At 40.1% G+C, this 14163-nt stretch overlaps 1 protein-coding gene across 4 annotated transcripts in view; it reads left to right on the forward strand.

The window, feature by feature from the left end:
- Nucleotides 1-4942: 4942 nt before the first annotated feature.
- PDLIM3 (PDZ and LIM domain 3) overlaps nt 4943-14163 on the forward strand; it is a 29714-nt gene continuing 20493 nt past the window's right edge. For 3 of the 4 annotated variants that reach the window (XM_065899826.1, XM_065899825.1, XM_065899827.1), the window contains exons 1-2: nt 4943-5035; nt 13830-13981. In XM_065899826.1, the coding sequence (XP_065755898.1) occupies nt 4943-5035; nt 13830-13981 (245 nt within the window). The remainder of the gene's footprint in view (nt 5036-13829; nt 13982-14163) is intronic. The other variant, XM_065899828.1, reaches the window with a different exon arrangement.

Genomic DNA, 14163 nt, shown 5'->3' on the forward strand with positions numbered 1-14163 from the left:
AACTCATATAAACCTCACAATAACTCTAGGAGGCAAGTACTATTATTATCATCATTTTAACAAAAATGTTAATCTTGCCTAAGCTCACATAACAAGTACAATGGAACTAAGATACCACTCAGGCAGTCTGACTCCAAAGTGTAGTCTGATAACCAGTACACTAAACAGCACACATACTCTACAGGTATTTCAAACCCAGCATGACAAAAACTGTGCTTCAATCCACCACTCCCTCATTAAAACAAAAATGCCTTTCTGTCCTTCTTATATATTTTCTCCTTGTTAATAATTCCACCATTCATGTAACATGAAACGAAGCCTGGGAGCCATTGCCTAGCCTCTCCCTAACCCCCCATGTGAGAACTGTCCCCAGACTGTGTCAATGAACCTACTTAAGGTCCTCATAGCTGCCACACTTCTTTATCCCCGCTACCCAAATCGACGTCTTCCCCTGGATTATTGCCGTTAAATTTTAACTGGATTCCTTGCTTCCTATCTCCTGCAATTGTGATTCATCCTCCCACCTCCCAGAATGATGATAATAAAATGCAAAATTGATGATTATACATGTTGCTTAAAACTCTTCCAAAGCTCCCAATAGAATAAAGTCAAAATGCTAGTGTAACAAACAAAATTCCCTCTGATCTGGCTTCTGACTGCTATGACCCTGGCCTCCTGTTCCTACCTAATGGGCTAAACTCTGTCCATACCAATCACTTACTATTTCCTAATTTGCCACCTGTTTCTTGCCTCCCTGCCACCGCACATCCTCTACAGCGCCTTCGGCCTTGAACATCTTCCTTCCTGTTCCCTTTCCAATCCCCAGTCACCTGGAAGACTCTTACCCCTCAAGACCCAGCATCCCTTCATGGATACTTTCCTCAAGGAGAGTTGATTACTTACTCTTGTCGCATCACTGTACAAAATCCTGTCCCAGCCTCAACACATAATGTGATCACGTTTTACATCTCCATCTCCTTTATTTTATTACTGGCTCCTAGAGGACAGAAAGTTCATCTTATCTTTGCATTCCCAGTGCCTGGTATGTCACAGATGTTCAATAAATGTTTGTTGAATGAAGAAATAAAAGAAGTCACAATACATAGTGATATTTGATATATAAGAAATAAAGAAGAGGGAAAATTTACAACATCTATCCTAGAAACCTGGAACAGGAGTGGAAAAATGAACAGAAACGAGAAAATTAAAAGGCATGGAGGCCAGGAATTCAGTTTGAGGTGATTAAAGAAAAGGATGCATTTGGTTTTTCACAGGTTGAACTGTATTTGTACCAGGAGGTGGTTAGAAAAACAGGATCAGAAAATAAATGAAAGTTCAAGGTTAAGATTATAGAATTGAGGATTAAAATAGATGAGATGATTTCCATGCTCTCTGCAAAGCCTTACGAACTCATCAGGTATTATATTAATATTGTAATATTATAATTGTAATATTGTAAATATAATATTGTAAAATATAATATTGTAATATTATATTAATATTGTACAGGTGTTGCTTATATCTACATGATGCCAAAACGACCAGTAAAAAGACAGAAAATAAAACAAAAATGACAAAAAAATAAAAACATACGATCAACTTGTTATATAAGCCAGCTCATGAGATAAGGTATAAACAACTGATTGTTACAATTACACAATACTAAATAACTTATCTGATTTTTTTTCCTGAATCGACCTCTGTGTGTGTGTGTGTGTGTGTGTGTGTGTGTGTGTGTGTGTGTGTGTCTACCATGCAGACACAGCCAGTGACTGACAGAGGAAATGTGCTTTGTGACAATATAGCCAGCCCAAATAGGCAAAAATCAACAAGAATATATGATTACTTCCTTGATAACCCAACATAGGTGGGGCACTGGAAAATGTTTGGGACTAGAAAACACCTATCCCCCTGGGACTTTTATATAATCTACCACAGTGGACAAAGTAGTTCCAATCCAGGTTTTGTGATTTACACTATCACCAGGCTAGTCCACTTTGCTTACAGCTTCCTAAATATCCCTTCTCTATCAGTCTTAAAACCACATCGAAACAGACTATGCTGTTAATAAAGCGTGTTGCAGCTCTGCTCTCCTGGACTGACACAGCCCTATCATACTGGGCATGAAGTCCATGACTCTCATTCTTGGGCTTTTAAAGCACTTCATACTCTTATTCCTCATCCCTCCCCCTCTCCTTGGGAATCAGAACATCCTGGAGTACAACACCAGAAATACCTGATTCTACACTGAGCCAAGATAGGACCCTCCCCAGACTCTCCTGGTCTTCAGACCTATACCAGGCACACATTGGAGTCAGGCAGACCTGGGTTTGTGATCACAATTGTATCCCTTATTAGCTGCGTGATTCTATGCAAGTAACTCAACTTCTAAGAAATTACTTCTTTACCAAAAAAAAAAAAAAAAGGGAATAATAATAGCAATCTGATGGTCTTGCCATGAGGATGAAGACGACACGGGTAAAGCAATCACCACTGCCCTGGACCATGAAGATGCTCAGTGAATACCCACCCTCCCTCCTTTCCCTCCATGCAGTTCCATCCTGTTTGGGGCTGCTCTTGTACCGTCCACACAGGACAGTCTCAACTCCTCGGTTTCTGTTAATACTTGACACCCACTTGTCAAAAACAGGTTTAGAGACTGAATTTGAGGGAGGTGACAATTACTCTAATCAAAATTAAACTATACTTTGAGTATACTGACAAATTGTCTTCTCATATATACTTTTAGATGGCTCATTGGATAGGGTACCTTTGCATGACATTTTCACTTTTAGATTTCTTCATTTTTAAAAAATAAAATTTTAATATGCTTGTATTCACATATATTACATATACCCACAAATATATATGACTATATGTACTTAATTGCAGAAATGCTTAATATTTACTGAGCACTCATGCTGTGCCAGGCACTGTGCAGAGATAGCTCATTTAATTCTCAGAGCGACCCTACCGGAGAAGTACCATTATTACCCCTAGTTTACAGATGAGGAAACTGAGGCTTAAGAATGTTAAGTAATTTAACCACACAGCTAGTAAGTAAACATTAGCACAGTCACAATTGCTAAATAACCAACTGCATTCCTGATGCTTGTGTTTTATTTTAATTGAAAGTATAGAGGCCATGGTTTAACTGCTTTTTTTTTTTTTTCTGATGGAGATAGACTTTTTAAAAAAAATTTTATTGGAGTATGGCTGCCTTACAATGTTGTGTTAGCCTCCAACGCACAACAAAATGAGTCAGTCATGCACATACAGATATCCCCTCCCTTTTGGACTTCCCTCCCATTTAGGTTACTGCAGTGCATTAGGTAGAGTTCCCTGTGCTAACTTCGAATGAAGCTCACTGCTGAGCTCCAAGCAGAAGATAAACAGGACAGGCATTACTTTGAGAGAGTGATGGGTCAAAAGGACCTTTTTGACCCACCTCCTAGAGAAATGGAAATAAAAACAAAAATAAACAAATGGGACCTAATGAAACTTAAAAGCTTTTGCACAGCAAAGGAAAACATAAACAAGATGAAAAGACAACCCTCAGGATGGGAGAAAATATTTGCAAATGAAGCAATTGACAAAGGATTCATCTCCAAAATATACAAGCAGCTCATGCAGCTCAATATCAAAAAAACAAACAACCCAATCCAAAAATGGGCAGAAGACCTAAATAGACATTTCTCCAAAGAAGATATACAGATTGCCAACAAACACATGAAAGGATGCTCAACATCACTAATCATTAGAGAAATGCAAGTCCAAACTACAATGAGGTATCACCTCACACCAGTCAGAATGGCGATCATCAAAAAATCTACAAACAATAAATGCTGGAGAGGGTGTGGAGAAAAGGGAACCCTCTTGCACTGTTGGTGGGAATGTAAATTGATACAGCCACTATGGAGAACAGTACAGAGGTTCCTTAAAAAACTAAAAATAGAACTACATACGACCCAGCAACCCCACTACTGAGCATATACCCTGAGAAAACCACAATTCAAAAAGAGTCATGTACCACAATGTCCATTGCAGCACTATTTACAATAGCCAGGACATGGAAGCAACCTAAGTGTCCATCGACAGATGAATGGATAAAGAAGATGTGGCACATATATACAATGGAATATTACTCAGCCATTAAACGAAATGAAACTGAGTTATTTGTAGTGAGGTGGATGGACCTAGAGTCTGTCATACAGAGTGAAGTAAGTCAGAAAGAGAAAAACAAATACCGTATGCTAACACATATATATGGAATCTATTAAAAAATGGTTATGAAGAACCTAGGGGCAGGACAGGAATAGAGATGCAGACGTAGGGTATGGACTTGAGGACACAGGGAGGGGGAAGGGTAAGCTGGGACTAAGTGAGAGAGTGGCATGGACATACATACACTACCAAATGTAAAATAGATAGTTAGTGGGAAGCAGCCGCATAGCACAGGGAGATCAGCTCGGTGCTTTGAGACCACCTAGAGGGGTGGGATAGGGAGGATGGGAGGGAGACGCAAGAGGGAGGAGATATGGGGGGATATATGCATAGCTGATACACTTGGTTATAAAGCAGAAACTAACACACCATTGTAAAGCAATTATACTCCAATAAAGATGTTAAAAAGAGAGAGAGTGGTGGGAGATGTAACCCGAAGCCTCCTTCAGCGTCCGCCCGAGAGGTCTGGGAGGCTGCGCCGGCCCGGTGCGCGTCTGTAAACTCCCGCGGGTCTGGCGCGTCTCTTTCTTCCAAAGTTGGAGCTCTCCTTGGTGGGAGGAGGGGGGGAGGAGGGGAGGCCAGTGACGTCACTCGGGAGCGGGGATAAAGCTCCCCGGCCGCGGTCCGGCGAGGACACTGCCCCGGGAGCAGAGTGGGCTGTTCCGCTCGGGGACACTCGTTGCGCCCCCGCCCCAGAAAGGCCGTGCCAGGAGGCACCATGCCCCAAAACGTGGTCCTGCCGGGCCCTGCGCCCTGGGGCTTCAGACTCTCGGGGGGCATAGACTTCAACCAGCCCTTGATCATCACCAGGGTAGGTGTTTTCCGTTCTTCTGCTGCAAGTCGGGGACTCTGGCGTGCCGTGGGCCCCCCTGGAGAGAAGAGTGGCCAGCGAGGCACTGGGGTGCGCTGGGTGGGGCCTCGGCTTCGGGTTCACGGTTCGAGGGAGGGCAGCACCTTGGCAAACTAGGTCTGGAGGATGCAGAGCAGCTTAGAGAATTAATCCAGTCAGTTCCAATGGTCTCTGTCTGCAACCTGTTGGCCTCCAGCAACTTTCCGAGGAGAGAAGAACGGACGGCGTGGTTTCCCTGTGCTCAGAGAAGGCGAGGCTGCGAGGTGGGCTGCCTTCTCGCCCTCCCCTCCGGGTCTCCTTTCAATAACAAATGAGATGGGGTCCAGAGAAGGAGAGACAGTGGTGGCTGTTTGTTGGAGAGAGACAGGCAACTGAGCGCTTTCCCTGTCTGGAGGAAAACTTCAGCAGGGCGCTGTTCGCAGGGCAAGACCTCGGCTGGCCAAGTTGGAGGCGCTCATATCAGCCCAGACAGGGACAATGTCACTAATCTGTATTCCTAGGTTTCCAAGCATTTTGAATAAATATTTTCCAAAGCTGGAACTTGGCTTAGAAATCATCATCTACAACTCAAACTACAAAGAAAATGTGTCAGATAGTTTCATTCACCTGATGGAGAACCATCCTCAGCCTAATAACTCTGAATACTTGACCATCAAAGTCAAGCTTTCCTTACTTAATATTCTCTAAAGTATTGTCTAATTAAGAAAAAAGAAAATGGATACTTCAGGATCTGTCGTCAGTAAATGTCTAGTTGGTCTAGTTGACCTTTTTTCCAACATGTGTTTGTCTTAACAGAAAATTATTATTATTTCAATGATCACATATAAAGCCTATTAAACCTAATTTTAAAACATAAACTTTCAGAATATTTATACCTTTACTATGCTTTATTTTGTTCCTTACTGCTTAAACTATATTTTATAAATGTATACCTTATAATCTGATATCCTCACATAGGCTTTGAACAAGGTAATACTTTTAAAATTCTGTTCTACTTACGAGTTCTAAGAATGAATGGCTTTTAAAAATATCTCAAAACATGTATCCATGGAACAGATGCATACCATGGAACATTTCAAGCTTTGTTTTACATTTTTTGAAAACATATAAACATATCTGACATGTGTTTTCATATGAGACATGAAAACTTAACATACCCCAAAAATGTTCGTAAGTAAATTAGGCAGAAAATGGTTCAGTGACCTGAGCCAAGCAACGCCTTTTATGGATTTACCAAAGGAAACAGTTTGCATTATCTCTACGAAGAAATATTTTTAAAGTTTCTGAAGTATAGTGTTCATTTGTTTATATTAAATGAAATAAGCTCTTGAATCCTTACAAAGGATAAACCGTATTTATATTAAACCTTAAAGGAATAATTTTGTCACAGAAATCCTGTCAGTGATTTATAAAAGAAGTATCTCACTATTACTGTGGAACATGTCAATATGATTAGTCTTATGTTTGAAATGTTGAGTTGTTGACATTATAAACAGTGTTTATTTCAAAGCAGAACTTAACATTTTGCAGTTGACTGCAGGAGCTATCGGTAAATATATTCGATCTGATGACAGTTATTGTTTGGGAAGCCAATTCCGTTTGAATTTTTAACTCATAACTAATTTGTATCACTCATATTGACACTTGGTTCAATAACAGTGCACGAACACATCTGATAATTTCATTTGACTACGGCTTTTCTCTTTAATTTAACTCAAGGAGAGCGGGTGAACTAAACTCTTTTGTATTCCAAGTGTACCCAAAGCCATTCACATAAATAGATTCTTGTTGAATAAATGAAAACACGTTCATGTGAACTTTTTTGCCTTAGTGAACACCTAATTGAGAGTATTTCCACTGAAATTATAAGAATACTAAAACTCATTTGGAAAAAAGACTAAAAAATATTACACAAACATAACTATCAGTGTTGTAATTAGGTAGTAGAATAATTCTATTAATATTTTTATACTGTGTTAAAAGGTAGTGAATGAGACTGTATGTGTGTTAGTATACTCTGTTGCCTGCTATGCACTCTTCTAAGCCCTATATATGCACTCACTTAGATCTCACACAAATCCTATCAGAGTAGTAGCAGTAATATCCCTTTCTGCAGATGAAAAGAGTGGGGCTTCAAGAGATTCATTAACCTGTCGATGACCACAAGCGGCAGGGCAGAATTTGACGCAGGTCGACCTGCCTCCAAAGCCTGCATCCTGAAGCCCACACACGTGAAAGATGCTGCTTATTGTACAGATATTTCCAAACAGGCGTTTTGTGCCATGCAACTCATCCCCTGGTCCTACTGATGCTACATCTTTCAGATCTACCACTTTCCTTTTTTTCTACCGCTGTCCCCAGGCAAGGTTTCCTAATTTCACACCTAGCTGTTGTCTCCCCTCTCCAATTCACCCTGCATATTCTTACCAGCCATCTTTGAGATGGTTGCTCGTTGCTCCTATCTTCCCCATTCTTAAAAATCCTTCAGTGGCACCCACAGTTTATAGAGAATAAAATGTGTGGTCTGTAGCATGAAATTCATGGCTTTCACCCTCTCTCCCAGCTCAAGTTTTCAAGTTCATTTCCTCTCTCCTTTCCTCCTCTCACTCCATAAATAGGTAGTGGTGCCCATACTCTGGACCACTTATGATTTCTGTAACATGGCGTTGCCCCGCTATCATTTTTCTCCAGAATTCTCTTCCCCACCCACTCCACTGTCCTCTGTGCCTGTGGAAACCCATTCAAATACCGCTTCTCCAGCCTTCTTCGAGCAGTCATCATTTCATCCATTTAATTACTGTAGCTCTTGACCTACAACCTCTCCTTATAACATGCCTTGTACCACAGATGGTTGAGAACATCTGTATCCCACAGATGGAATGCTCCCCCCTCAGGGCAACAACTGGCAAATATGGGGGCTGTTCAGTGCCAAGTACAGTGTCTAGTACCTCATACAGGTCACAGAATACAAATAGACATAATAAGAGTGAATAAATTGTTCACTTTTGACATAAATTTATTTTCATAATAGGTGCAAACTGTGTCCTCAGAAGTATTCCACAATAAAGAAAAAGGAGAACTGTTTTATTGTTAATTGATTTGTCTGTTTTACATAAGTTCTTAAGCATACAAAGAATGAAAATGCCAATGCCTGCACTTGACACCACAAAAAGTCCCATGAATGAGATATAGTTCTCGAGTCAACTGAATCAATTTTTGTCCTACAAGCAACGCCCTCCCCTCCCTTCCTCACACTCTACAAAAGCAGATTATAGAAATGCTCCTTAGACCGTGGTCCTCTGCTCCACCCTCTGCTGGGGCAGGATTTACAAAGTAATTCCCTCCATCAGCTGAAATTATAATTCACAAAATTAGGACAAAGGGTCCCCACCCTACAATTGTTTACCATCCAATTAATCAGCTGGGTGAAACTTTGCATCATAAAAAACGTGAGAAGTAAGGTAAATCAAACACCAGACAATCCCGAAAACTTTTTTGAGCCATTGGTTGTGACACGATTTGTAGGAAAGCAGTTTCTAGGCAAGGGTGTGCTCTACTTCGTGCAATATGAATTTAAGTTCCAGTTGTTCAGCCTGCAGCAGGGCGTTGCCACTGCAAACACCATATACAACTGGCCTAGGCATTCCACAGAATAAAGTTTAAGGGTCACATCTCTAAGCGAGCAGCTGGTTTTCTTCTGGCAAGAAGGTTCTAAGGAGTCTCTCTCTTTCTTAAACGTTTGGACCACCCAGAAGGTGGATCTACTATCACAGCCAAGTTACAGATGGTTTGTTTTCATAAATGGTCCAATTTGGAATAAAGCACAAGCTTCTTTTGTGTACACGATGTAAAACTACTGTACACATCTCATGCCACCATGTCCCTTCCCACTCAGTTCCTCTTCCCTCCTTTCTATACAGACCACACCCAGGATCAAGATCACTGTTAACCGAGAATGCTATGTGTGGACTTGGGTGCCAACATAGAAAATGTTAGTGTATTCTTAAGTTTTGTAGGCTTTAACACTGAATAGTACTTTAATATAAATTATATTTGAAATTTGAACTTTTAGAAAGAAATGTTTACAGTTGAATACAGTCTTTTTCCAGGTAGCCCTCGGTATCCTTGAGGGATTGGTTCCAGGATGCCCACTCCTCTATGCCCCCAACCCCCCACAATGATACCAAAACCCCAGGATGCTCAAGTCTCTTATATAAAATGGTATTTGCATATAACCTAGGTACATCCACCCCTATACTTTAAATCATCTCTAGATTATTTCTAATACCTAACGCAATGTAAATGCTATGTAAATAGTTGCCAACATGTGGCAAATTCAAGTTTTGCTTTTTGGAACTCCCTGGAATTTTTTTTCAAATATTTTCCACCCTCGGTTGGTTGAATCCTGGATGCGGAACCCACGGATTCAGAGGGGTGACTGTACTTACTTGTGTTTTGACAAAGACGTGTCTGCACGGGAGCACTGGTTCATCTGTTCCCAACATTCATACATCCCACAAGTACCTACTAAGTGCAGAAGGTATTTTATGTGGAAGGCACTGTGCGGGATACAGTCATCACTTAATGGGTTTCTACTCCCCTGAGAAGTTCATGTTATCAGCAGAAGAGATATGAACGCAAACTACCATGATACAACTTGTCCAGGATTCCATGAAAAAAGTATGGCCGAAGAGATGGGTGGAGTCAGGGGAGAGAGAGTACCTGCAGGGGTGGCATTTTGGGATAGTGGAGGAGCTTGAGCTATAGAGTTAGACAGACCCACGAGGAATTTCAAATTTTCACTGGATGTGTGACCCTAAGCAAGTTTCTTATACTTTCTAAGCAACAGTTTTCTCATCTTAAAAGATACCAATACCAACAGTATAACACCACCATAATAGTTCTCACCTGTGGCTGCACATGAGCCTCACCCAGATAAGCTGAACATACCCATGCCCAGGCGCTACTTGCAGAGATACTGATTGGACTAGAAATGTAGACTGCGGCCAGGTGCTGGAGGGCTTTGGATGCCAGGTGAGGTACTGAAGTTTATTTGTAGGCCATGGAGAACAACTGAATAATGGGATTTCTTATTATTTAGATCCAGGCCCCACAGGACAGCCCTTCTGTATATACTTGTCTTTCTCCATAACTATTTCAACCATTTTTATTCTTAATATAGAAATCCCACCAGGGCGATATTCTGGACTTCCCTCATGTTTCCCACAGTTAATAGGACATTGATAGATGCTTTACCTGTGATTTAAGTTAGTTTTTTCCAAATAAACCCAAGTAATTGGTTGATGTGAAAAAGAAATCATCTTAAGGGACTTGTTAAAAACACAAATTCCCTAGTTCCTCTGCTACAGCTTCTGTTTCGTGATTCCAGGCATCTGGATTGGACTGGAATCTTTATGTTAAGCAAAGATGCTCGGTGATCCTTCTAATCAGACAAGTTAGAAAAGATGTGCTAAGTGATTGACAGCAGTACTATTTCCCATGATCTCTCGAATGCTTTTGACATTTGAGACCCTAATGAAACTAAAAAATGAAGAATCCACTGAAAAACTCTTTGCCTCATTTTAGCTCTCTCTCCTCATCATTTGGGAAAATGTTAAAAATAAACTGTGAGCAATAATATAAAGTAATATAAATAAACTACAATGAAATAATATAAAGTCATGCTGGAAAATAATACATTCTTATGATTAAACAGATAGTTTAACTTACAAAAACCAGGCCAGTTTAGTGGCCATTTGCTGATCACTACCCTAGCTGAACTTGAGAACTAAGAAGTGAAGGATCGTGTTTTCTCCTTGTCTCTCATCCATTTCTCTACAGATTCTTTTCTTTCCTATCAAATCCTAATGTGGAGGGCCCAGGACATCACCGCCAGGTTGAACGCAAAGTCAGAAGTTGGTTCTGGCACCACTATCGACCACTTTTCCTATTTAGCTAATGAAACCGCTGGTGACATAGCTGTTCAACTGCAACCACCTTAGTGAGAAGCCACAGGTTCTCTGAAAAAGAGAAGCAGTCTTCTTTCTCCGGACTGTCTTAGAGTTGTAATGGTGAGAGTTATTAGAAAGAGCTTTGCAAATGTAATACTTTGCATAAATATAAAATAGTTATTAACTTCCATATTAACGTTGTTAATAACATTTAGTAATATACAGTATCTAAGTTCAGCACCCCAGATATCTCCGTTTAAAATTTATATAGACAGATACATACAACCCTACCTTCCACTCATCTGAACCAGAGCTAAGAAATAATGTTAGGCTCTTCTAAACCTAGATCGAGTATTATATATAAAGCAAATTAAAGTATATTAGAAAAGCTAGGTGAGGCTTTAAAAGCAAACACATTGAGCCATGCTTTCTCATGTTTTAACTCAAAGAAAAGCATTTTGGTCTTAGAAGTTTAAAAATAGATGGTACTGATTTTGATGAACTATAGCTAGAGAAAATTAAAAGTTTGAGGTTATTTTTAGCACTACAAGTCACACTGGGGATGGAAACTTTTATTCTTCTAACAGTTCTGAGTGTGGGAGAATTTCTAAATGGAAAAACATCTACGAAATGCCTCCTAAAAGCTGAGATATAATGATCTCCAGTTGTCCTCACCCAGCCCCCATCATCTGTCCCTTCTGGAAATTATCATGATTGCTACAGTGAGGTGATCACAGACATGAAATGAGTACAATAAACACTTTAGTGATGAGACTGAAGATCTAGGACCCATGAGAATTTGTCATTTTAGCAATTTTATTCATTTATATGAATCTTGGATCTCTCTTAGAGCCACTTAAATCGAATTGATGACTAGATTAAGCAAAGAGACGAAAAATGAATTAATGACTGATCCTCAAGTTAAACATTAGGAACGATCTAGTTTACTCCTGGAGCAGTTTGAGGTTTAAGTCAAGTTCTACATCTTATTCTGATCTAAACAGTGGGAACTTGCAAAAGGAACAATGACAGGTTGACATTAATAGCCATAATCTTTGGGTATATAAGGACTAGTTATTTTTGTTTCACAAGTTCTGAGTTAAATGTCCATTTCATTCAGTTTTCAAGTAATTATTCATCAATTCCAAACACTGAGTATACACTGTGAAGCATTAGGAATATACATAATATTATCGATATCCTCAAGAACTTCCAGTTGGGAAAACAGACACTACCCAAGTAAATAAACAAACATGAAAGTACAAACTGTCTTCATAAAAGAAGACAATAGGGTGTAACAGTGGGGAGGGGGCTGGAGAAACTACGTGAGATGTCTGGGGAGGTCTCTCTGAGAACATGACATTTAAGCCTAAACCAAAAGGAGGAGAAGAAGCAACCGGGTGAAGGGTCAGGGGAAGCATTTCAGGAGCAAGTTAACAGTGTGCACAAAGCCCAGAAGAGGGTGCAAGCTTGGCCTATTTGAGGAATTAAAAGGAAATCGGACTAGCTGTAGAGCAGTGGATTGGGAGGGGCGGGGGAGTGAGAATGGTGTAAGATGATGTTAGAGAAGCAGGCAGCGTGAGGCCAGGTGAGGACTATTAGGCAGTTGTAAATAGTTCGGATTTACCCAGAAAAACTGGGAGTAGGTATAGCCATCAGAACAATCATCACCTTTAACTGTATACTCAACATGTTTTTGTTGAAATAATTTGAAATATCTGAAATAATTTCAGATATGCCACTTTCTAAACATTTAACAACCATTTTTTCTCATATCATTTCTCATATCATTTCCCCCCATATCATTTCTCATATCATTCCCCACCTCCCCTCCAAAAAAGAAACCCACATGGATTTCTGGTAGATGGCATAAGGTTAGATCTTGTGTTTTTTTTCTTTTACCTAGTTTGACAAACTCTGTTAAAAAACAGAACGTGATGTGTTTTTAGGCCATTTACATATAATGTAATTATTGGTATGGTTTAATTCAAAGCTATCATCTTGTTAGTTGTTTTCTATTTGTTCCATCTGTTCTTCATTCATGGAGGAAAGACTGTGAGTAGATACAAACTTCTCTCGTATCTGTGGTTCCCACCGGTTCTAGACTCTCAATGCTTAACTCATACTTGGCCTTTAGCAATTTGTTCATAATTTTAGCTAAACTCTTCTTAACAACTAGTACATTTGGCCCCATCTTCCTCCATGCTCTGGTACAGGTGAGCCCATGCTTGTCTTTCCTCGGAGACTCCCGTCTTTCCTTAGATTCCAAGCTAGTTGGTTGCCCTGCAACTTCGGCTCTCTGAAGAGTCCACGAAAAGTCATAATTTTGCATATTATCTGGCTGCTTCTTGTTAATACAAGAGTGATTCTCTTTCCAGCTTTCTATATCCCAGGCGCATTATAGGGATGCTAAAGTAGTTTCAGTTCAAATATTAAGGCTCCCCAGATGTAGTAAAGTTCTATTCCCAAATAGAGAGTTCTGGGTGACAAAAAATCCTAAGAAACAAATGATTTTCTTTAAAGCAAAGAAAATATGATCCAAACAGGGAGTTATGGAAGGTGTTTTAAAAGAGAATCAGAGATGTCATGATGGAGGAAATGTGGTTAGTAAGAAACAAAATTATTTCACATAATGGGAAAATAGAGGTAGCACAACTGATCAATCAAGAGTTACTTTAAGTGAGATTTAATATGTCCTGCCCAGTGAAGCATTTAAAATGTTACCAAGGTGAAATATAAACGTTGGGCACAAAACTCAAGATGCCGCAGGGTGTTGATTTTAAACGTGCGATGATCTCTTCCAGATTACTCCAGGAAGCAAGGCGGCAGCTGCCAACCTGTGTCCCGGAGATGTCATCCTGGCTATTGATGGCTTCGGTACTGAGTCCATGACTCATGCTGATGCACAGGACAGGATTAAAGCAGCAGCACGCCAGCTGTGTCTCAAAATTGACAGGTGCTCTTTAATTAATGGTGTTAAAATTCGATCTGTTTTGTGGAAGAACCTGCACCAGAAGTATAAATGATTTCATCTTCCCAGTGAGAAGGAGTGTCACAGGACGCAGAATTTTGACTGGCTTTTTTTTTAATGTATCAGCCACTTTGGTCTGTTCTTCACTGAAGTCAGTTAATCTAGTA

The sequence above is a fragment of the Phocoena phocoena genome, chromosome 21, assembly GCF_963924675.1.
Source record: "Phocoena phocoena chromosome 21, mPhoPho1.1, whole genome shotgun sequence".
Classification (NCBI taxonomy): domain Eukaryota; kingdom Metazoa; phylum Chordata; class Mammalia; order Artiodactyla; family Phocoenidae; genus Phocoena; species Phocoena phocoena.